The following is a 23,199-nucleotide window of genomic DNA, read 5'->3' as shown; positions in this document are numbered from 1 at the left end:
ACATGGACAGTGGCCACCTCGGCCCCTGTGGGGTCTCCTGTGGGGTGGGGGCTCGGCTGGGCAGAGTGGGAGGAGTGCCTACGGGCGCCCCAGGGCCCCAGGCTGGAAGGGGTGAGCTAGAAGAATCCATGCAGACACCGGGGGCCTGCTGACCACGCTGCTGGCCCACACTGCACGGGCCCCGGGCGCCCGTCCTGATGGTCCCTGCCCTGGATGACCCCGACCCCTGATGACCCCGGACCCCTGAGGGCCCCGTCCCTGAACGACCCCGGACTCCTGAGGGCCCTGACCCCAGACGACCCCGGACCCCTGAGGGCCCTGACCCCAGACGACCCCGGACCCCTGAGGCCCCCGACCCCTGAGGGCCCCGGGCCTCCCGAGGGCGCCCCCTGGCGGACACCTGGAGGGCGCCGCCGGCCCCGGGCGGGCGCCTGGCCACCGCGGGCGCGGCGCCTTTAAGCGCGGGCGGGCGGCGGGCGCGGGCCGAGCCGCCGGGGCCGCGGCCGCGGGGCGGAGCCAGCCCGAGCCGGTCCCGCACGCCGAGCGCCCCGCCCCGCGCGGGCGATGCCGAGCGGGCCGCGGAGCAGCGGGCCGCGGCGCTGAGGCGGCGGAGGCCCCGCCATGGGCTTCCTGCACCAGCTGCAGCTGCTGCTGTGGAAGAACGTGACGCTGAAGCGCCGGAGCCCGGTGAGCCCGCGCCCGCCCGCGCCCCGCGCCCCTCAGGCCCCCCGCGGCCCCCACCCCGCGCCCCGCGGCCCCCACCCCGCGCCCCGCGGCCCCCGCACCCGCCCCGCGCCCCGCACCCGCCCCGCGGCCCCCGCACCCGCCCCGCGGCCCCGCACCCGCCCCGCGGCCCCCGCACCCGCCCCGCGGCCCCCGCACCCGCCCCGCGGCCCCCGCACCCGCCCCGCGCCCCGCGGCCCGCCCCGCGGCCCCCGCACCCGCCCCGCGCCCCGCGGCCCGCCCCGCGCCCCGCGGCCCGCACCCCGCGGCCCCCGCACCCACCGCACCCGCCCCGCGGCCCCCGCACCCACCGCACCCGCCCCGCGCCCCGCGGCCACCCGCGCCCCCGCGGCCCGCACCCCGCGCCCCCCGCGGCCCCGCGGCCCCCGCGCCCCGCGCCCCTCAGGCCCCGCGGCCCCCGCGCCCCTCAGGCCCCGCGCCCCCCGCGGCCCCCGCGTCCCGCGCCCCTCAGGCCCCGCGCCCCGCGCTCCTCACGCCCGGCCTCGCGCTCGTCACGCCCCGCGCCCCGCGAACCCCACGCCCCGCGCCCCGCGAACCCCACGCCCCGCGCTCCTCACGCCCCGCGCCCCGCGCTCCTCACGCCCCGCGCCCCGCGCTCCTCACGCCCCGCGCCCCGCGCTCCTCACGCCCCGCGGCCCCCCGCGCCCGCCCGCGCCCCGCGCCTCTCACGCCAGGCCTCGCGGGCCCCCACCCCCGTCCCCTGCAGCCCGCGCCTTAGGCTGAGTCACGGGGCCGGGACGGAGCCCGGCGCGGGCTCTGCGGCCCCAGCGGGAGCGGCCCGGCCCCGCCATCCCTCCGCCGCCCCTCTGCCCTTGGGCCGGCGCCCGAGGTCCAGGCTGGTCCAGGCGGCCGCGGCGCTGCTGCTGCTGCTCCTCCCCCTCCTCCCCCTCCTCCTCCCCCCATCCCCCTCCTCCCCCTCCTCCCCCATCCCCCTCCTCCCCCTCCTCCCCCATCCCCCTCCTCCCCCATCCCCCTCCTCCCCCTCCTCCTCCTCCCTCCATCCTCCTCCCCCTCCCCCCTCTTCCCCCTCCTCCTCCCTCCATCCCCCTCCTCCCCCTCCTCCCCATCCCCCTCCTCCCCCATCCTCCTCCCCATCCCCTCCTCCCCCTCCCCCCTCCTCCCCCTCCTCCTCCCTCCATCCCCCTCCTCCCCCTCCCCTCCCCTCCTCTCCACCACCCTTTCTGTCCCCCAGCATATCCCTGTACCAGGCTCCGCCAACCCTGCCCAAGCACCTTGTCTGTCTTTCGAGGCCAGGCCTCCAGCCTGTGCAGCGCCCCGTGCCCAGCCTCTCCGGAGGCCGCGTGTCCCTGTGTGGGGTCTGACACTGAACCCCCAGCTCTGGCCAGGTTGCGGGGACGCCGGACGCAGGGCAGGCCCAGGGCTCTACCGGGCCTCCCTGGCTTGGCCCCTGGGAGGGCAGGGCAGCACACTGGCCACGGAGGCCTTGACCAGCTTGGGTGTCTGAGGGCCCTGGGTGTTTTCTGGAACCGTTGGGAGGGTGGAGGAGGCACCCTGTGCTGGGCTTGGGACTCGCCAGGGTGCACGGCTCCTGCCCATGTTCCTCCTTGAGGGGTGGCGGTCATCACCGAGGGCAGGCAGTGCTCTGGGCACCTGGCCCTGGCCCAGAGCCAGTGTTGGGTACAGTCCCTGCCCAGCGTGCCTGAGGCTGGCCAGTGTGGGTCTCAAGGGTGAGGCTGCAGCCCTGGCGGTGTGAGGCGGCGGGGGGGTGGGGGGGCATGTGGTCATACATTAGTCAGCTCCAGGGTGCTTGTCAAGAAAACTCCAGGGAGCAGGTGCTACAACGTGGCCCCACATCCAGGAGAGGAGCAGAGGCTTGCAGTCCCCAGCACCCCCCTCCCCCTGGACCGCCCTGGAGGACCCTCCCAGGCCTGCCCCCCCCCCCCCCGGGCACTTCAGAGGCTCTTGGGACATAGGGAGCCCTGGCCAGGGCCACTTCAGGTGAATGTCTTCCTCCAGGAAGCCCAAGCTCCCCGGGGCAGAGGAGCAGCAGGCTGCCCCCAGCAGCCACCTCAGGAAGGGTCACGGGTTCGGAGCTGGCCTCGAGGGCCAGGCTAGGATGGGCAGGATCTTTGCACTACACGCCCTGTACTGTGCTGGGAGCAGAGCTCCCCGTCTGAAAGGGGCCCAGGATGCTTCCTTCTCCTAAGTGCTGTGCTTCAGTGTCTCTCTGTTTGAGCGTGGACTGCCCCTCCCTGTTAGCTGGATGGGGGTCTATCCTGGGGCCACGGCTGCACAAGGTAAAGAACGTATCGTCACCAGGAGTGGCTGTGGTAGAGGGGTCGAGCGTCACCCTCGGGTTCCGGCAGGTGGGAGGGCCGCTGGCGGGGGCTCCGTGTGCAGGGGTGCGTCCAGGCCCTGAGGCTGTGGAGCACGTAGCTTGAGGGCCTGGGCTTTGGCCGCCCACTGTTACCCAGGTGGTGCTGGACCTGTGCTGCCTGCCTGTAACCAGATGCCCCTGTGGCGATTGCCAGCCAGGATGCTCCTCCTCCCAGCAGCTCGTGCACCACCGTTGCTATAGCAACGGGGAGGCAGCCTGGCCTGCCCTGCAGTCAGGGGAGGAGGTGCCCGGTGGCAGGGCAGGCGTGGGCGGGGCTGGCTCCTGGACCCTCACCCTGTCTCCAGCTGCCCTCTCCCTCAGTGTGCTGTGCAGGCCTGTCCCACAGCCCTGGGTGCACATGCACCTCCTCAGCTAGCTCTGGACTCCGTCCTGGCTGGAGAGGGGGTGGAGGCTGGCACGGGCTGGGGCAGGCGTGGGGTGTGGACACAGCATGGTGTTCCAGATCACAGAGCGCTATTGTCAGCACAGCAGGCACAATCAGGGCCAGGCTGGGCCTGGCCCCACAGCCCTGCTTAGGGGGCTCCCACGTTGGCTTCCGGTGGGGGTGAGGGGATAGAGGCCTGGTGCCTCAGAGCTGGGGATGGGCGCCGGCCTTGGGCAGGGGCCCTCTGTCCTGTGGATTTGGAGGGCTGGTCTGGTAGGGCTCCCCCAGAGCTCTCCTGGCCCTTCCCCTCCCTGAGGACTTGTGGACTCATTCATTTTCCAGGTGGGCCCTGGGGTCTCCACTTCCCACTCAGCTGATCACTCAGGGCTTACCTTACAGCCCAGCCCTGAGTAGCAGGGGCCATCAGGAAGAGAGGCCAGGGCAGAGCAGGGTACCATTGCCCAGGGACTGGGCACGTCAGAGTTGGGCCAGGTTGCCCAAGGCCCTTGCATGGTGCAGACATGGCCTTTAAGGTCCCCAGGTGCTGGGCAGCCCTGCCACAGAGGGAGGGGTGAAGCAGGCAGGTGCGTGGGACAGGGTGGAAGGCCCGCCGGGTCAGTTGTCCCAGGCCGCCTTGGTGGGCAGGTGACTCCAGGAAGGGTAAGTAGAATCTAAGCCGGAGACAAGAGGCCAGGTTGGGTGATGACTGACGCTGCTTTTGCTCCTGGTGCCTGGGGTGGAGCCAAAACCTGGGCCTGGACTTGATCGGGCACTGGGGAACCTGTGCTGACCTTCCCTAGTCCCTGGGAAGTGTGTGGCCCTTGCTGAGCAGGAAGACCGGGAGGGACTCGGCCCCAGCGCAGCCAGGTGGGCAGTGGGGAAGCCCTGCCCCCCGCACAGGTGGCCTCACGTGGACTGCCCTTTGCAGTGGGTTCTGGCCTTCGAGATCTTCATCCCGCTGGTTCTCTTCTTCATCCTCCTGGGGCTGCGGCAAAAGAAACCCACCATTTCAGTGAAGGAAGGTGAGGCGCAGGTGTGGGTGGGGGCCAGCAGGCGGGTGGTGAGGGGCAGGCGTGTGTGCCGGGTGTGCGCGGCCAGCGGGCGTGCCTGAGACCGTGGCGCAGTGCCTGTTCCCTGGGCGGCCCCGCCACGTCTCCCAGCAGGTCTGTGGAGGTCATGGCTGGCCGTGGCAGCCACCAGTGACGACAGAGCCCGACCCCGTGGGCTCTGGTACTCACTGGTCTCCTCTGTTCTGTTTTGACCCGTCCCCACCCGCATGGTCTCTTGTCCTCCTCGGCCGGCCCGCATGCAGTCTGTAAGTGAGCGGCCGCCTTCTCCTTGCTGCCCAGGCGGCAGCCGTGGGATGGCCTGGCGGGTCCTCCTGGTGCGGCTTGGACCCCCTCTGCTTGCACTAATAGCCTGCCCTCCATGGCCAGGTCCTCAGAACCCCCAGCCTGTGGTCAGAAACAGCTGGCTCAGGACGGGAGTGGGGCCACGATGGGGGGTTGGTGCAATGGGGCCGGGCTGCGTGGGCCAGCTCACACACCAGCCGAGCCAGCGGGACACCTCCTCACCAGGGTGTCTGTGGGTCACCTGGCCATGAGTTCTAAGGGTAGAGTGCCTGAGCTAGCTAAACGCCTATGGGTCCCTGCACTCACTCTACTAACAGCTGGCCTGAGAGGTCAGAGGTCACTGTCCAGTGGAGGCCTCCTGTTCCCCTGGGCGATCCGGCACAGTGCTGCACCTGCGGTTCTATCCTGGGGGCGGGGCCTCTGGCCTGCTCTGGGAGCTGCAGGGATGGCCGGCAGGACCTCTGACCTGCAGTGCCATTCGCCATTCGCGCGCCGGAACTCTTAGCCTTCACACAGCTGGGGCCGGGTGCTCTGTCTCCCGCCTGAAGGTGCTTTTCCTTTCTGACTGGGCCTTACACATCCGCTCTCCGCTTCTGTCTCCCTCCCCATTCTTGACCGCTCTCCCTGCCCAGCCTTCTACACAGCGGCGCCCCTGACGTCTGCCGGCATCCTGCCCGTGATGCAGTCGCTGTGTCCTGATGGCCAGCGGGACGAGTTTGGCTTCCTGCAGTATGCCAACTCCACGTGAGCACCCAGCGCCCTGCCCTCCCCAGCGCCCGCCGTCCTCCCCAGCCCCCTGCCCTCCCCAGCGCCCGCCGTCCTCCCCAGCCCCCTGCCCTCCCCAGCCCCCTGCCCTCCCCAGAGCCCTGCCCTCCCCAGCCCCCTGCCCTCCCCAGCGCCTGCCGTCCTCCCCAGCCCCCTGCCCTCCTCCCCAGCCCCCTGCCCTCCCCAGCCCCCTGCCCTCCCCAGCGCCCGCCGTCCTCCCCAGCCCCCTGCCCTCCCCAGCCCCCTGCCCTCCCCAGCCCCCTGCCCTCCCCAGCCCCCTGCCCTCCCCAGCCCCCTGCCCTCCTCAGCCCCCTGCCCTCCCCAGCGCCCGCCGTCCTCCCCAGCCCCCTGCCCTCCTCAGCCCCCTGCCCTCCCCAGCGCCCGCCGTCCTCCCCAGCCCCCTGCCCTCCTCAGCCCCCTGCCCTCCCCAGCCCCCTGCCCTCCCCAGCGCCCGCCGTCCTCCCCAGCCCCCTGCCCTCCTCAGCCCCCTGCCCTCTCCAGTGCCCGCCGTCCTCCCCAGCCCCCTGCCCTCCCCAGCCCCCTGCCCTCCCAGCCCCCTGCCCTCCCCAGCCCCCTGCCCTCCCCAGCCCCCTGCCCTCCTCAGCACCCTGCCCTCCCCAGCGCCCGCCGTCCTCCCCAGCCCCCTGCCCTCCCCAGCCCCCTGCCCTCCCCAGCCCCCTGCCCTCCCCAGCCCCCTGCCCTCCCCAGCCCCCTGCCCTCCCCAGCCCCCTGCCCTCCCCAGCCCCCTGCCCTTCCCAGCGCCCTGCCCTCCCCAGCCCCCTGCCCTCCCCAGAGCCCTGCCCTCCCCAGAGCCCTGCCCTCCCCAGCCCCCTGCCCTCCCCAGCCCCCTGCCCCTCCGCAGCCCCCTGCCCTCCCCAGTGCCCGCCGTCCTCCCCAGCCCCCTGCCCCTCCACGGTGCCCACTGCTCCCTCCATCCTGAGGTGACCCTCTGGTGATGCAGGGTCACCCAGCTGCTGGAGCGCCTCAACCGTGTGGTAGAAGAGGGCAACTTGTTTGACCCAGCACGGCCCAACCTGGGCTTGGAGCTGGAGGCCCTGCGCCAGCACCTGGAGGCCCTCAGCTCGGGCCCAGGCACCTGGGGGAGTCCTACGGACCAATCTGCAGGTGCGCCCTGTGGGGGGAGGGGAGGGCCCGAGCTCTGCTGGCAGAGTTTCTGCCCCGGCTCCCTGCCACTCATGGTGCTGAGCCCCCACCTGCGAGCTGGGGGCAGGCCCAGCCCAGCTACCTGCCACCGCTGCCAAGCTGTGGCTCTGGGGCACATCCACTAGGGGGAGCCAGCGCTCAGTCCTGTCCTGCCCTGTCCTGTCCTGCTTGTGCAGTGGCCTCCTTCTCTCTGGACTCGGTGGCCAGAGACCCCCAGGAGCTCGGACGTTTCCTCATGCAGAACCTGTCGCTGCCTAACGGCACGGCCCAGGCCCTCCTGGCCGCCCGCGTGGACCCTTCTGAGGTGAGATGGGTCCGTGCCAGGGTGCCTGGCCGCGCCCTGTGCGCTCATGGCCCCTCCCCTCAGCCCTGGTCAGGGAGGGGCTGTGATGTCAGCCCCGGCTCCGGAGCCCATGCCCGAGCTGTGACCCCCCCCCGCTCCCCAGGTCTACCGTCTGCTCTTCGGCCCTTTACCCGTACTGGACAGGGAGTCCTATTTCCTCAGGGGCCGGGAGCCCTCGAGCCACCCGGGCAGCGAACCCTTGTTCCGGATGGAGGTGAGGGCTCTGCCGGGGGGTGGGGAGGGGTTGCCGCTCGCCTCGGTGGGAGCTGCGGCCCCGGGGTAATTTGTGGCAGGCGTGGGGAGCGGGGGAGGAAGGCGAGGTGAATGCCCACCCTCCATGCCGTGGAAGCCAGGCGGCCCCCACCCTGGCCCCATGTTTGGCCAAGTCCTTAGTCACCTCTTGGCTGGAACGAAGTTCCTGTGCGGCCCCAGCTGCCCCTTCTCCCCCACAGGAGCTGCTGCTGGCTCCTGCCCGTCTGGAGCGGCTCACTTGTGCCCTGGGCTCTGGGGGGCTGGACCGGATCCTTGCCATGCCCGAGGGGCGGCAGACGGCCCTGCAGGGCTATCGAGATGTGGTCTGCAGCGGGCAGGCCGGTACCCGTGCCCAGCGCTTCACAGAGCTGGCTGCAGTGCTCCGGAACCAGCTGGACGTGGCCAAGATTGCTCAGCAGGTGAGGCCTGCCTGCAGCTGGCCAGCAGGTCTGCCGACTGGCTGGACACACCGGGGCTTCCTGGTGCCCTCGGGGGAGGCCTGGTCCCAGGCTGCTGGGGGAGGGCCCCATGGGGCCATCTCATGCCTCCAGCCATGCCTTGGGGACCTGCCTGTCCCCCACTGGAGTCTGGCTTTCCAGTTCCCAGCCAGCAGTCCCCTTCCTCCAGGCCAAAGGCCTTCTAGCTCTCCTTTCCACAGCCTGCATTCATTTCCTGAACTCCCTCTGAACTCAGTCCCCCACAGAATCGCCCCACCAGTTCCCCTTTCCTCCCTGCCTGCCCTGTCCCACACGCCTGTCTCCCCTCAGCTGGGCTTGGATGCCCCCAACAGCTCAGACTCCCAGCCGCAGGCGCCATCCCCACGGGGCCTGCAGGCTCTCCTGGGGGACCTGCTGGACGCACAGAAGGTTCTGCAGGATGTGGACGTCCTGTCCGCCCTGGCTCTGCTGCTGCCCCAGGGCGCCTGCACTGGCCGCCCCCCGGCGCCTCCCGCGAGCAGCCGCGGTGGAGTGGCCAACGGCACTGGGCCGGGGCCTGGCACCGGCTCCAACATCACTGCCGAGGACAGCACCCAGGCCGCGGCAGCCCCTGTCGCCCCGGATACGCTTCAAGGCCAGTGCTCGGCCTTTGTGCAGCTCTGGGCTGGCCTGCAGCCCATCTTATGTGGCAACAACCGGTAGGTCGGCCGTAGGGGAGCAAAGAGTCAGTGGCAAGGGCACATGGGAGAGGGAAAAGGGGGGGGAACGGCACCTGACCCCACGTGTGTGAATACCACACTGGCGCCCACTCCATGTCCAGTGTCCTCTGCCTCCCCTCCTCCCTCCCCCTGCACGCCACTGAGCTCAGTCTTGTCTCTGCCCCTGCCCCAGCACCATTGAGCCAGAGGCACTGCGGAGGGGCAACATGAGCTCCCTGGGCTTCACGAGCAAGGAGCAGCGGAACCTGGGCCTGCTCGTGCACCTCATGACCAGCAACCCCAAAATCCTATACGCGCCAGCTGGCTCCGAGGCTGACCGCGTCATCCTCAAGGTGAGGTGCCCGAGCCGTGCCTTCCCTGTAGACGCGTGAGCAGGGGCTGGAGGAGGGAGGGCAGTGTTGGTAGAGGAGGGGTGTGTGGGGTGGTGTTGGTAGAGAACGGGTGTGTGTGGAGGCAGCGGCGGAGGAGCATCAGGGCCCAGGCACAGGCCTTGCTTACAACAGCTGAAAATGGCTGGAAAGGCGGGTCACGGATGGGTCTTAAGAGCAGAAGGCCGTCACCTGGGGCCCGATGTCAGGGTACACCCTGGGAGAGTCTGAGGGGGAACTGGGAAGGCACAGCTGCTGAGTGAAGTGAGGCTCTGCCGGGCTGAGCTCCGGGTGGGTGCTGGGGATGGGGGCGCAGAGAAGTGTGGCCAGGGCAGGGTTGGCAGTTGCTGGGGAAGAGCCAGTGGCTTCTGAAGGTGAGGGAGCAGAGAATGCCCACCCAGGATGGGGCACTTGCTTGTTCCGCACGCCCCAAGTCCTCCTTCTCTGCAGGCCAATGAGACTTTTGCCTTTGTGGGCAACGTGACCCACTACGCCCAGGTCTGGCTCAACATCTCTGCGGAGATCCGCAGCTTCCTGGAGCAGGGCAGGCTGCAGCAGCACCTGCACTGGCTACAGCAGGTACTGCGGGCCCGGGGTAGGGGGGAAGCAGCAGATGCCAGTTGCCTTGTCCCTGGGCGGGTGGCAAGGCAGCTGCCTGAGTACTCGCTCATCACCCACAGTATGTGACAGAGCTGCAGCTGCACCCAGAGGCCCTGAACCTGTCGCTGGATGAGCTGCCACCTGCCCTGCGCCAGGGCAACTTCTCCCTGCCCAATGGCACAGCCCTCCTGCAGCAGCTGGACACGATCGACAACGCAGCCTGCGGCTGGGTCCAGTTCATGTCCAAGGTGGGCGATCATTCCCTGCCCACGGCCGACGGCCGGGCGATCCAATCCCTGCCCATGGCTGACGGCCGGGTGATCCAGTCCCTGCCGACAGGCAATTCAGACCCTGCCACGGCAGAGGGCTGAGTGGCAATCCAGTCCCTGCCCACGGCCCACAGCCGGGCGGGTGATCCAGTCCCTTGCCTGAGGCTGACGTCCTATGACGCCCTTCCCCAGGTGAGTGTGGACATCTTCAAGGGCTTTCCTGACGAGGAGAGCATTGTCAACTATACACTCAACCAGGCCTACCAGGACAACGTCACCGTGTTTGCCAGTGAGCAGCCTCCCGCTGTGGTTCCCAACTTCTGCTCCTCCCCCCACCCCAGACCCACTTTCCTGTTGCCTGGTCCCACAGACATCCCGTTACCCATCCATTCCTTGGCCCTTGCCTTGTCTTCCACCTCTGTCCCTTTCTAACTCTACCTTACTCTGGTTTGGTGCCCCCAGGCCCTGCTCCGCCCTGGTCTGGTCCCTGTGGCCCTGCCCTGCTCTGGCCTTTTGCTGCTCTGACCCAACACCCCATTCCCCTCCAATCCTTTCCTATTTTCCCAGAGTGCTTCACTGCCCCCCCCCCCCCCAGCCTCACCCCTGCATGGCCCTGCCCAGCCCCTCCTCTGAGCCCGGCAGCCTCCTGTCCCCAGGTGTGATCTTCCAGACACGGAAAGATGGCTCCCTCCCCCCACATGTGCACTACAAGATCCGGCAGAACTCCAGCTTCACGGAGAAGACCAACGAGATCCGCCGGGCCTACTGGCGGCCGGGGCCCAACACGGGCGGCCGCTTCTACTTCCTCTATGGCTTTGTCTGGATCCAGGGTGAGTGCTGAGCTGCACCCATCTTCCTGGGGGAGGGAGAGGGGAGAGGGAGAAGAGGGCGGGGGGGGGGGAGGGGCCTGGCCAGCCCCTGACAACCCCTGCTCACAGACATGATGGAGCGCGCCATCATCAACACTTTCGTGGGGCACGACGTGGTGGAGCCGGGCAACTACGTGCAGATGTTCCCATACCCCTGCTACACCCGGGATGAGTGAGCGCCGCCCCAGGCCCCTCCACACCTGCCCCCCCCCCCCCCCGCCTGGCCCCTCAACACCTGCCCCCCCCCCCCGCCTGGCCCCTCAACACCTGCCCCCTCATGCCTGCCCCCCCACATGCCCCCTCCCCACCTGCCCCCACGCCTGCCCCCTGCCTGCCCCCCTCACGCCTGCTCCCCTCACACCTCCCTCCTCTAGCTTCCTGTTTGTCATTGAGCACATGATGCCGCTGTGCATGGTGATCTCCTGGGTCTACTCAGTGGCCATGACCATCCAGCACATTGTGGCAGAGAAGGAGCACCGGCTCAAGGAGGTGGGGCCTGGGTGCCTGCAGCACCCCTCAGCCGTGAGCGGGGGCGGGGGGGGCAGGGCTGTCCTCGGCACCCCTGCCCCACGGCGCCTGTCTGCGCCCCATCTCAGGTGATGAAGACAATGGGCCTCAACAACGCGGTGCACTGGGTGGCCTGGTTCATCACGGGCTTTGTGCAGCTGTCCATCTCCGTGACGGCGCTCACTGCCATTCTCAAGTACGGCCAGGTGCTCATGCACAGCCATGTGGCCATCATCTGGCTCTTCCTGGCTGTCTACGCCGTGGCCACCATCATGTTCTGGTGAGTGCTGGGAGAGGGGGGAGTTCGCCCAGACATCCTGGGCTCCAGGGGTGAGCTCGGGGCCTCGGGCCACGTGCTGAGGGTTGCGTGGCTGATGGCTGTGTGACTGCCTTCCCAGCTTCCTGGTGTCTGTGCTGTATTCCAAGGCCAAGCTGGCCTCAGCCTGTGGCGGCATCATCTACTTCCTGAGCTATGTGCCCTACATGTATGTGGCAATCCGTGAGGAGGTGGCACACGATAAGATCACTGCCTTCGAGAAGTGCATTGCGGTGAGGGCCATGGCCGGTGTGCCCGGCCCAGGGCTGGGTGGGGGCCATGGCCAGTGTGCCCTGCCCGAAGTTGGGTGGGGGTCATGGCCAGGGTGCCCCTCAGCTCCCCACTGATACCACTGTCTCCTCAGTCCTTGATGTCTACAACAGCCTTTGGCCTGGGCTCCAAATACTTTGCACTGTACGAGGTGGCTGGTGTGGGCATCCAGTGGCACACATTCAGCCAGTCCCCGGTGGAAGGGGATGACTTCAACCTCCTGCTGGCAGTCACCATGCTGATGGTGGACGCTGTTGTCTATGGCGTGCTCACGTGGTACATCGAGGCTGTGCACCCAGGTACTGATGGTCCGTGGAGGTGGCGAGCAGCTGGAGAAGAGCCCCCAGCTGGGGGGGGCTGGGCTTCCTCCTGAATGTTGGGGGAGACCCCATGAGTGGTACATGTCCCCCGGGGTGAGCGGTCCCCTCCCCGGGCCTAGGTCAACCTCCCCTCCCCGACCTCCAGGCATGTACGGGCTGCCCCGGCCCTGGTACTTCCCACTGCAGAAGTCCTACTGGCTGGGCAGTGGGCGCACGGAGACGTGGGAGTGGAGCTGGCCCTGGGTGCGCGCGCCCCGCCTCAGCATCATGGAGGAGGACCAGGCCTGCGCCATGGAGAGCCGGCGCTTTGGTGAGGCGGGGCTGGCATGGGGGCTGAGCTGGGGCTGAGGTTGGGGTCCCGGCCCTGCAGGCTAACCTGCAGCCCTGGTGCAGAGGAGACACGTGGCATGGAGGAGGAGCCCACGCACCTGCCGCTGGTGGTCTGCGTGGACAGGCTCACCAAGGTGTACAAGAATGACAAGAAGCTGGCCCTGAACAAGCTGAGCCTCAACCTCTACGAGAACCAGGTGGTCTCGTTCCTGGGCCACAACGGGGCGGGCAAGACCACCACCATGTGAGTGTCTTGCGAGAGGAGACCGTAACCCGGGGGTAGATGGCTTCCCCTCTGGTGGTGGGGTCGTGACCCTGTCCGCCCGCCCAGGTCCATCTTGACCGGCCTGTTCCCACCCACGTCGGGGTCAGCCACCATCTACGGACATGACATCCGCACAGAGATGGATGCAATCCGCAAAAACTTGGGCATGTGCCCACAACACAATGTGCTGTTTGACCGCCTCACGGTGGAAGAGCACCTCTGGTTCTACTCCCGGCTGAAGAGCATGGCACAGGAGGAGGTTCACAAGGAGATGGACAAGTGGGTGGAGCTGGGGGCAGGTGGGATGGAGGATGGGGTGTGGGTGTGGGTGTGGGAGCATGAGGTGGGGGGAGGATGAGGCACATGGGGGGGCCGCCACTGGATGCCCGATGCTGTGCTGCGCCCACCTCTCGGGTCCCTAGGATGATCGAGGACCTGGAGCTCTCCAACAAGCGGCACTCGCTGGTGCAGACGCTGTCTGGTGGGATGAAGCGCAAGCTCTCGGTGGCCATTGCCTTCGTGGGGGGTTCCCGTGCCATCATCCTGGATGAGCCCACTGCGGGTGTCGACCCCTATGCGCGCCGGGCCATCTGGGACCTCATCCTGAAGTACAAGCCCGGTAAGCTGGCACAGACGGGGGTACAGGCCCGGTGAGCGGGGTGCCGGGCTGACGGACAGGGGTACAGGCCCGGTGAGTGGGGTGCTGGGCCGACAGGGACGGGGGTACAGGCCCGGTGAGCGGGGTGCCGGGCTGGCACGGACAGGGTGTTTGGCCTGCCCACCGCTACACCCCTTACCCAGGGTGTGACCCGCCCTAGGCCGCACCATCCTCCTGTCCACGCACCACATGGATGAGGCCGAGCTGCTGGGGGACCGCATTGCCATCGTCTCCCATGGCAAGCTCAGGTGCTGCGGCTCCCCGCTCTTCCTCAAGGGCGCCTATGGCGATGGTTACCGCCTCACTCTGGTCAAGCGTCCCGCTGAGCCTGGCGCTCCCCAAGGTCTGTGCTGAGGACTGCCTTCCCTGGGACCCTTGTTCCATCGCGCCCTGGATACCGGGGAGGTCTGGACCCCCCTCCCAGCTCCCTCTTGACCTGGCCGGGTCTCATCCGGAATCTTTTCTTTAGCTCCTAGTGAGTCCCCCCATCCCGTTCCATCCCCAGAGCCAGGGCTGGCCTCCAGCCCCCCAGGCCGGGCCCAGCTGAGCAGCTGCTCTGAGCCCCAGGTGTCCCAGTTCATCCGCAAGCACGTGGCCTCCTGCCTGTTGGTCTCAGACACCAGCACCGAGCTCTCCTACATCCTGCCCAGTGAAGCCGCCAAGAAGGGGGCCTTCGAGCGTCTCTTCCAGGTGTGAGGGCTGAGCGGGGCTGGGGCTGGGCAGCGGCGGGGGCGGGGGGCCGTCCTCCCGCTCAGGACTCAGTCCGGCCCCTCTCAGCACTTAGAGCACAGCCTGGATGCGCTACACCTGAGCAGCTTCGGGCTGATGGACACGACGCTGGAGGAGGTGTTCCTCAAAGTGTCTGAGGAGGACCAGTCCCTGGAGAACAGTGAGGCAGGTGAGAGTCCGGGGCCACCGGGCCTGCGCTGAGCCGGGCCTCACACCGCCCCGGCCTCCCACAACCATCCCGGATGGGAGAGAGGGACTGGGCCTCCTCACAGGGTCCCGGGTGACAGGGAATGGCGGCCACAGGTCAGGTCAGGGGGGCTAGGGTCCTGGGTAGACAGCAAGAACTGGGGTGCTGGGCAAGTGGGGGTGGGAGCAGGTGGCTCTGAGCCCTTCCGACTCCCTTCCTCTCTCCCTGGCTCCTCTTCTGTGGCAGACGTGAAGGAGTCCAGGAAGGATGTGCTGCCTGGGGCCGAGGCCCCAGTGTGCGGGGAAGATCAAGCTGGCAACCTGGCCCGGTGCTCAGAGCTGGCCCAGTCACAGGCGTCGCTGCAGTCAGCCTCCTCCGTGGGCTCTGCCCGCGGTGACGAGGGAGCTGGCTACGCCGACGTCTACGGCGATTACCGCCCCCTTTTTGATAACCTGCAGGACCCGGATAATGTCAGCTTGCAAGGTGGGGGAGGTCGTGGCAGCTGGGGAGGGCAGTGTGGGGCAGCGGCTCCGCCCCTGCAGAGGGCAAGCGGGGCAGCTGCTGCGCCTCCGTCTCCCTGCAGAGGCCGAGGCGGAGGTCCTCACACGGGTGGGCCAGGGCAGCCACAAGCTGGAGGGCTGGTGGCTGAAGGTACGGCAGTTCCATGGGCTCCTGGTAAAGCGCTTCCACTGTGCGCGCCGCAACTCCAAAGCGCTGTGCTCGCAGATCCTGCTGCCTGCCTTCTTCGTCTGTGTGGCCATGACCGTGGCGCTCTCCGTCCCTGAGATAGGTAAGGGGTGGGGCCAGCAGGATAAGGTGAGCTAGCCTCTGGTCCAAAGTAGGGTGGGCGGAGCCAACAAGATGGGGCGGAGCCAGCCTCTGGTCCAAGGCAGGGTGGGCCGGGCCAGTGGGGCAGGGCCAACATTGGCCCTAATGAGTCCTGGTCTGCACCCTCTGCCAGACTTCTGTCAGACCCCAGACTGTTCCTGGGAGGAGGGAAGCGGGGCCCTGCTCAGGGTTCCTGTGCTCCTTCTAGGTGACCTGCCGCCACTGGTCCTGTCACCCTCCCAGTACCACAACTACACCCAGCCCCGTGGCAACTTCATCCCCTATGCCAATGAGGAGCGCCGGGAGTACCGGTGAGGCCGTGGGCGGGGGCTGCGCAGCAGCTGGGGTCAGGGAGGGAGGTGAGCCCAATAGTCCCTAACTCACCTTCATACCCCAAGACTGCGGCTGTCACCTGACGCCAGCCCCCAGCAGCTGGTGAGCACCTTCCGGCTGCCCTCGGGTGTAGGCGCTACCTGTGTGCTCAAGTCTCCCGCCAATGGCTCCCTGGGGCCAACGGTGAATCTGAGCAGTGGAGAGTCCCGCCTGCTGGCCGCCCGGTTCTTTGACGGCATGTGCCTGGAGTCCTTCACCCAGGGGCTGCCACTGTCCAACTTCGTGCCGCCCCCACCCTCTCCTGCCCCGTCCGACTCCCCCATGTCCTCGGACGAGGACCTGCCACAGGCCTGGAACGCCTCTCTGCCACCCACCACCGGGCCAGGTATCTGCTCCTGGAGGGCTGCTGGGTCCCAGCAGAGGCTGAGTGGCTCGTGTCTCACTGCGTTGTGCTGTGTCCACAGAGACGTGGACGTCGGCACCGTCTCTGCCGCGCCTGGTGCGGGAGCCTGTCCGCTGCACCTGCTCTGCCCAGGGCACGGGCTTCTCCTGCCCCAGCAGTGTGGGTGGACACCCGCCCCAGATGCGGGTGGTCACAGGTGACATCCTGATGGACATCACCGGCCACAATGTCTCCGAATACCTACTCTTCACTTCCGACCGCTTCCGGCTGCACCGGTGAGCAGTGAGTGCCGGGGTGAAGGTGGCCAGCCACCGCCTGCTGGGCCTTATGCCCCCCTCCCACCTCTAGGTATGGGGCCCTCACCTTCGGCAATGTCCTCAAGTCCATCCCAGCCTCCTTTGGCACCCGGGCCCCACCAATGGTGCGGAAGATTGCAGTGCGAAGGGCGGCGCAGGTGAGCTGCTGTCCTGGGGCTGTACGGGCGGCATCGAGCCCTGCCCCCGTGACCCCCAGCCCGTGGGCCTCTATGTGCCCCTGTCTTTCCACAGGTGCTCTATAATAACAAGGGCTATCACAGCATGCCCACCTACCTCAACAGCCTGAACAACGCCATCCTGCGTGCCAACCTGCCCAAGGGCAAGGGCAACCCCGCAGCCTATGGTGCGCTGGGGCCCTGTGGGCCTGGTGGAAGCGGGGGGCCGGGATGGGCTGGCTGAGGGGGCCCCGAGCGGGGGGGCAGGGTGGAGCGGCGAGGGGGCTGACGGTCTGAAGCTGTTCTTTGTGTGGTCAGGCATCACTGTCACCAACCACCCCATGAACAAGACAAGCGCCAGCCTCTCTCTGGATTACCTGTATGTGGGGCGGGGCGGGGCGGGGCAGGGTGGGGCGGGGCAAAGCAGGGCCGGGTGAAGCGGGGCCGGGTGAAGCGGGGCCGGAGTCCCACTGCCCGGTGGGGCTGAGCCTTCCTCCCTCCAGGCTGCAGGGCACCGACGTTGTCATAGCCATTTTCATCATCGTGGCCATGTCCTTCGTGCCGGCCAGCTTTGTGGTCTTCCTGGTCGCCGAAAAGTCTACCAAAGCCAAGCACCTACAGTTTGTCAGTGGCTGCAACCCTGTCACCTACTGGCTGGCCAACTATGTGTGGGACATGGTATGTCCCCTGCACGGCCACGCCCTGACCCTGACCCCATCCGTGCCCCATCCCTCAGCTGCAACCCCTGTCTTGGCAGCTTAACTACCTGGTCCCGGCTACGTGCTGTGTCATCATCCTGTTTGTTTTTGACCTTCCGGCCTACACATCACCCACCAACTTTCCAGCTGTGCTCTCCTTGTTCCTACTCTATGGGTAAGGGGTGGTAGAAGGGGCAAAGGCAGGGGTCTGGGGGCAGGCGGCTTGGGGGTGGTGGAAGAGGCAGAGGTGAGCAGGCAGGCCAGGGGGCGGGGGCAGGGGCAGCAGGTCAGGGGCAGTGGGAGGTCAGGCAGGGGCGGGCAGGCCGGGGCTGCCCAGTGAATGCTGCCCGCCGGCCCCCAGGTGGTCCATCACGCCCATCATGTACCCAGCTTCCTTCTGGTTTGAGGTCCCCAGCTCGGCCTATGTGTTCCTCATCGTCATCAACCTCTTCATCGGCATCACGGCCACCGTGGCCACCTTCCTGCTGCAGCTTTTTGAGCACGACAAGGTGGGTGGAGGTGGGGGAGGCGGGGGAGTCCGCTGCCCGACGCAGCTGTGCTGAGCCTGAACCCCGCCCCCAGGACCTGAAGGCTGTCAACAGCTACCTAAAAAGCTGCTTCCTCATCTTCCCCAATTACAACCTGGGCCACGGGCTCATGGAGATGGCCTACAACGAGTACATCAACGAGTACTATGCCAAGATTGGTGAGGAGCCCTGGCCAGGCACGGGGTGCGGGGCTCCACGGGGGCCTCTGGAGCTTAGCCCCAGCCCATGCCCAGAACGGCTGATGTGGGGAGGCTGCGGGCTCTGCGGTGCGGACCCTAAGCCCGCCGCCCCGCAGGCCAGGTCGACAAGATGAAGTCTCCGTTCGAGTGGGACATTGTGACGCGAGGGCTGGTGGCCATGACCGTCGAGGGCGTGGTGGGCTTCCTTCTCACGATCATGTGCCAGTACAACTTCCTGCGGCAGCCTCCGTGAGTGGGGTGCTGGGCGGGGCGGGGCCAGCCTGGCGCTGCCCGCCCTCGGCAGAGAGGGCTGAGCGGGCGTTGGGGTGGGCGTGCTGTCTGGACCCGCTCACCATGTCCTCTAGACGCATGCCTGTGTCCACCAAGCCTGTGGAGGATGACGTGGATGTGGCCGCCGAACGGCAGCGGGTGCTTCGTGGGGACGCGGACAATGACATGGTCAAGATTGAGAACCTGACCAAGGTGGGCCCCGAGGCTGCAGGGTGGGGTGGGGGCGGCGGATGGGGCCCAGGCACATGGGCAGGGCGGGTGAGAGGCAGGCTGCCCCCCCCCCCCCCCCGCCCCACTGAGTGGGCAGGCTCCCCGGGCAGGTGTACAAGTCCCGGAAGATTGGCCGCATCCTGGCCGTCGACCGCCTGTGCCTGGGCGTGCGGCCCGGGGAGTGCTTTGGCCTCCTGGGCGTCAACGGCGCGGGCAAGACGAGCACCTTCAAGATGCTGACGGGAGACGAGAGCACCACAGGAGGCGAGGCCTTCGTCAACGGGCACAGGTGCGGGTGGGGCCCGGGAGGGGGGGCGGTGGGCCCCCCCTGTGCTGACGGCCCTGTGTCCTCAGCGTGCTGAAGGAGCTGCCCCAGGTGCAGCAGAGCCTCGGCTACTGCCCGCAGTTCGACGCCCTGTTCGATGAGCTCACGGCCCGAGAGCACCTGCAGCTGTACACGCGCCTACGGGGCATCCCCTGGAAGGACGAGGCCCGGGTGCGGGGGGAGGGGGGGAGGGGGGGGAGCAGAGAGGGGAGGAGTGGGGAGCGGGGGGGGAGCGGAGGGGAGTGGGGGGGAGCAGGGGGGGAGGAGTGGGGAGCTGGGGGGAGCAGGGGGAGGGGGGAGGGGTGGTGGAGCGGGGGAGGGGGGGAGCGGGGGGAGGGGGGGAGTGGGGGGGAGCAGAGAGGGGAGGAGTGGGGAGCTGGGGGGGAGCGGGGGGGAGGGGGGGGAGTGGGGGGGGAGCAGAGAGGGGAGGAGTGGGGAGCGGGGGGAGGGGGGAGCAGGGGGGGAGCGGGGGGGGAGCGGGGGGAGTGGGGAGGGGGGGTGGAGCGGGGGGGGAGTGGGGAGGGGGGGGAGTGGGGAGGTGGGGGGAGCAGGGAGTGGGGGGAGGGAGGAGCGGGGAGGGGGGGAGTGGGGAGGGGGGGGTGGAGCGGAGGGGAGTGGGGAGCAGGGGGGGGAGTGGGGAGGTAGAGGGGAGCAGGGAGCGGGGGGGGGGGGAGGAGCAGGGAGCGGGGGGGGGGGGGAGGAGTGGGGAGCGGGGGGGGGGGGGAGCGGGGAACAGCTGGGGCGCCACAGGCCTGCGCGTGCACGGGACGCCCTGGGTGAGCCCCGTGCTGCCCTCCGCCCGCCAGGTGGTGAAGTGGGCTCTGGAGAAGTTGGAGCTGACCAAGTACGCCGACAAGCCCGCGGGCACCTACAGCGGCGGGAACAAGCGGAAGCTGTCCACGGCCATCGCGCTCATCGGGTACCCCGCCTTCATCTTCCTGGTAAGCCTGCGTCGCCCCCGTCCAGCCTTCCTGGTGGCCACACCACGGAGAGCGGTGCTGACCAAGCCCTCCCCAGGACGAGCCCACCACTGGCATGGACCCCAAGGCCCGGCGCTTCCTGTGGAACCTCATCCTGGACCTCATCAAAACGGGTCGCTCGGTGGTGCTGACGTCGCACAGGTGGGTGTCCTCCACCCCCGCCGCGTCCCCTGCGGCCTCCCCTGGTGCCAGCCTCTGTCTGCCCATCTAGCATGGAGGAGTGCGAGGCCCTGTGCACGCGGCTGGCCATCATGGTGAATGGGCGTCTGCGCTGTCTGGGCAGCATCCAGCACCTGAAGAACAGGTGAGGCCCAGGGCCAGTGTCCTCGCGGGGGGTTGGGGGCGGGGGGAGGGGGTTCCCCGGCCGCACAGGGCTCCCGGCCATGGGTGTGTGCGGCCAGGTTCGGAGATGGCTACATGATCACGGTGCGGACCAAGTGCAGCCAGAACGTGAAGGACGTGGTGTGTTTCTTCAACCGGAACTTCCCAGAGGCCGTGCTGAAGGTGGGGCAGGCTGCCTCGGGGCACGGGGGGGGGCCCAGCCCAGGACCCCCCTCATCCCGCATCACCCCCCTGCCTCATCCCTCCCCAGGAGCGGCACCACACCAAGGTACAGTACCAGCTCAAATCGGAGCACGTCTCGCTGGCTCAGGTGTTCAGCAAGATGGAGCAGGTGGTGGGCGTGCTGGGGATCGAGGACTACTCAGTTAGCCAGACCACCCTGGACAACGTGAGTGAGGGCAGCTGCTGGCGTCCGGGGTCGCAGCCCCCCTCCTCCGCTCCCTCCTCACCCGCCCCCTCCGGCCCCCTGCCGCCCCTCAGGTGTTTGTGAACTTTGCCAAGAAGCAGAGTGACAACCTGGAGCAGCAGGAGACAGAGCCTCCCTCAGCCCTGCGGTCGCCCCTGGGCCGCCTGCTGAGCCTGCTGAGGCCCCGGCCAGCCCCCACGGAGCTCCGGGCGCTGGTGACGGACGAACCCGAGGACCTGGATACAGAGGATGAGGGCCTCATCAGCTTTGAGGAGGAGCGGGTGAGCGGGCCACGCTGCCCACGGAACTAGACCATGCAGGGCCTCATGCGGAGGGAGGGTGGGAAGAACTGGCCAGGCCATACCTGCTGTCCATGGGCTGGGGACAGAGAGGGACTTGCACGTTCTGAAGCCTCTAGTACACAGGTTGGCAGGAGAAGAGACCAGATGCAGAACTTGCTGGAAGCTTGGAGAACATGGTCAGAGGTGGGAGGAGGAAGAGGGGATCAGAGTCTATGGATGTTGGAGACATAGAAACAGAGTGGACACTAGAGAGGCCACCAGAGAAGCCAGATACTAGGAGTGTGCTCGGAGGAGGCAGAGGAGAGGAGCCTGGGGAGAGGTCCGGGTTCAAGGCCAGAGGCTGGGCTGTGTGGGCTCCGTCCAGGCCAGAAGCCAGAGGTCAGACTGCATGCACCTCAAGCCCCGCGGGAGCTGAGATGCTGTCTCTTCAAGTCTGCCCTGGTTGCTGTCCACTAGGTCCAGCTCTCCTTCAACACGGACACCCTCTGCTGACAGCTGGCACTGAGCCAGGACATGCTGGGGACAGAAATCAGCGGGGGCTGAGGCCCGCCCTCCTCCCCGTGCACACCTGCAGGTCCTGGAGGGAACATGCAGGACCAAGGGGCTCTTCGCCCTCCTCCAGCCCACCGCCCTCCTTGGCCCTGCCCTGTGGTTACTGCGGCTGTCCTCCCCTACTTGTGCCAAAGGCTGGCCCGGCCCTGGGCTGCACACACCCTCACCCTGCTTTGCCTTAAAGCCTTGGGGCCTGGCCTGGCCCGTGTCCTGCCCAGCTCTGCCCACCTTCCCAGGGTGACATAGGCTGCCCAGGCACACCGCCTGACCCCTCTCCTCGGTGCCCCGAGGCTGGTCAGGGCTGGTATCCTCCACTGGCCTCTTACGTCGATGGTTGATGCAAGAGGCTTGTTGTGGTCTGGAGCGGCGGGCGGCATCAGAAGAAGGGATTTCCCCAGCCTGTAGCTGGGCTGCTGGGGCCACCCCAGAAGCCCCGGATGTGGCGGGGAGGGCTCCTGTGGCCCTGGCAGAGTAGCAGGAGTGGAGAACGGGCCCTACTGGCCAGGTGTGGGGTCCATCCCCACTCCTCCCCCCTCCAGCTGTCTTTGCTCTCCCCTCCAGCTTGGCCCCTGCCCGTCACCCACCTGGGGGCTGGACCTGCACATAGCGCACAGATGTTTGTTTTCAATAAATAAGCAAAAAAGCCCGTGGAGCTGGGATGAAGATGGTCTAGTGAGCTGGGTCAGCTCTGTCATTGCCCCGGGTAGGTGTGGGAGGGGAAGCAGAAGCAGGTTATCCCTGCCTCCCCTCTCCTCCCCTCCCCTGCTCTGGGGTGGAGCCTCTGTGGGCTGATGGAAGCCCTGTCCCATTCCCTACGGTGCCCTGTGCAGCCCCGACAGCACGTGGAATGCCTAGCTTCTGCCCTGGCACTGCTGCCGCCCGGCCCAGCCTGCCTCTCCCAGACCAGGGCCCGTGCTGCACTTGTGTGTGCTGGGCTGTCTCCGTCTCCTGGAGGACCAGGGAGACGAGATAACCTCCAGGCTGGCACTACAGTCGAGACAGACATGTTTAAGGGAAGGGCCCAAGACGGAAGAGGCGGCACGCATGAGCCCCCAAGGCCCAGGGCTCTGGGCAGGGCCAGCTCAGGGGATGAGTGATGAGGAGGGAGGAGAGGGCTGGTGTGGCCAGGGAGGTCAGGGCTTCAGATTGTGCTGGGGCTGTGGAGCTGGAGATTCCTGGCCCAAGGCTTGTCCCTGGAGGGTCGGGTGTGTTAGGATCTGATGGAGGGACTGGCCTCCACCTTGTAGTGGCCTCCAGTTGTAGGGCCTTCATCCTGAAATAACAGGAGCTAAGAGGACCCTGCGATGCAGAAGGGAATGTGTAGCTGGGTTAGTGCCCAGCTAGACCCTGCTGAGCCATGCCATGCCAACTCCTGCCCCAGAGACCTGGACAGTGTACATGGTGAGTGTCTTTAGGCTACAGACTTTGTGAAGATCCTTAAGGCATCCTCTCACCAGCTGTGTATGTGTGTGCGCGCGCGCACACACACACACACACACGTGCGAGCATGGGTCCTGGGCTTGAATTCTGGGCTGGGTGCTGTTCCTGAGCTTTTTTACTCAAGGCTAGTGCTCGATGACTTGAGCCACAACTCCACTGCTGGCCATTTTTGTGTGTGGCTAATTGGAAATAAGAAGCTTATTGGGGGGCTGGGAAGATGGCTCAGCGCTTGCCTTGCATGCCTGAGGCCCTGGGTTCCATTCCTCAACACTACATAAGCAAAAAGAAAAAAAAAGCCAGAAGTGGCGCTGTGGCTCAAGTGGTAGAGCGCTAGCCTTGAGCCGAAGAGCTGAGGGACAGCACCCAAGCCAGAGTTCAGGCCCCAGGACAGGACCAAAAAAAAAAAAAAAGCTTATAGGCTTTCCTGCCTGGGCTGGCTTTGAACTGGGATCCACAGATCTCAACCTGAGTAGCTAGGCTACTGGCGTGAGCCACCGTTTTGACTGTGGGACTAGTCCATTGCTCATATCCTGTCACTTAGGGCGGGGATGGCAGAAAAAGCTGGAAGTGGTGCTGTGGCTCAAGTGGTAGAGTGCTGGCCTTGAGCTGAAGAGCTGAGGGACAGCGCCCAGGCCCAGAGTTCAGGCCCCATGACTGACACACACACACACACACACACACACACACACACAAATATATGTAT

General features: G+C 67.5%; 1 protein-coding gene across 2 annotated transcripts; it reads left to right on the top strand.

Annotated features, from left to right (window-relative positions):
- Positions 1-621: 621 nt before the first annotated feature.
- Positions 622-21,702, top strand: Abca2 (ATP binding cassette subfamily A member 2). Of its 2 annotated transcripts, XM_042670230.1 has the most exons (49): positions 622-687; positions 4,396-4,489; positions 4,780-4,782; positions 5,452-5,563; positions 6,546-6,709; positions 6,925-7,052; positions 7,195-7,305; positions 7,544-7,762; positions 8,111-8,478; positions 8,672-8,831; positions 9,318-9,446; positions 9,548-9,715; positions 9,929-10,025; positions 10,393-10,566; positions 10,675-10,777; positions 10,980-11,094; positions 11,202-11,392; positions 11,511-11,661; positions 11,793-11,997; positions 12,164-12,328; positions 12,412-12,592; positions 12,680-12,892; positions 13,036-13,232; positions 13,432-13,614; positions 13,777-13,961; positions 14,049-14,169; positions 14,434-14,670; positions 14,771-14,977; positions 15,224-15,326; positions 15,414-15,733; positions 15,813-16,026; positions 16,100-16,205; positions 16,300-16,411; positions 16,542-16,602; positions 16,727-16,901; positions 16,981-17,096; positions 17,283-17,430; positions 17,504-17,627; positions 17,765-17,897; positions 18,014-18,131; positions 18,260-18,438; positions 18,504-18,645; positions 19,281-19,415; positions 19,492-19,595; positions 19,666-19,758; positions 19,856-19,958; positions 20,047-20,184; positions 20,277-20,483; positions 20,961-21,702. In XM_042670230.1, the coding sequence occupies exons 1-49, from the start codon at positions 622-624 to the stop codon at positions 20,994-20,996; spliced, it is 7,314 nt and encodes a 2,437-aa protein (XP_042526164.1). In that variant the 3' UTR covers positions 20,997-21,702. The 2 variants fall into 2 exon arrangements, with proteins under 2 accessions (XP_042526164.1, XP_042526165.1); XM_042670231.1 differs by lacking the exon at positions 4,780-4,782.
- The last annotated feature ends 1,497 nt before the right edge of the window (positions 21,703-23,199 follow it).

The sequence above is a fragment of the Dipodomys spectabilis genome, unplaced genomic scaffold (genome assembly GCF_019054845.1).
Source record: "Dipodomys spectabilis isolate Male_0828 unplaced genomic scaffold, ASM1905484v1 ptg000530l, whole genome shotgun sequence".
NCBI lineage: Eukaryota > Metazoa > Chordata > Mammalia > Rodentia > Heteromyidae > Dipodomys > Dipodomys spectabilis.
The sequence above is the reverse complement of the archived record's forward strand: the minus strand, read 5'-3'. Positions and strand labels throughout refer to the sequence as shown.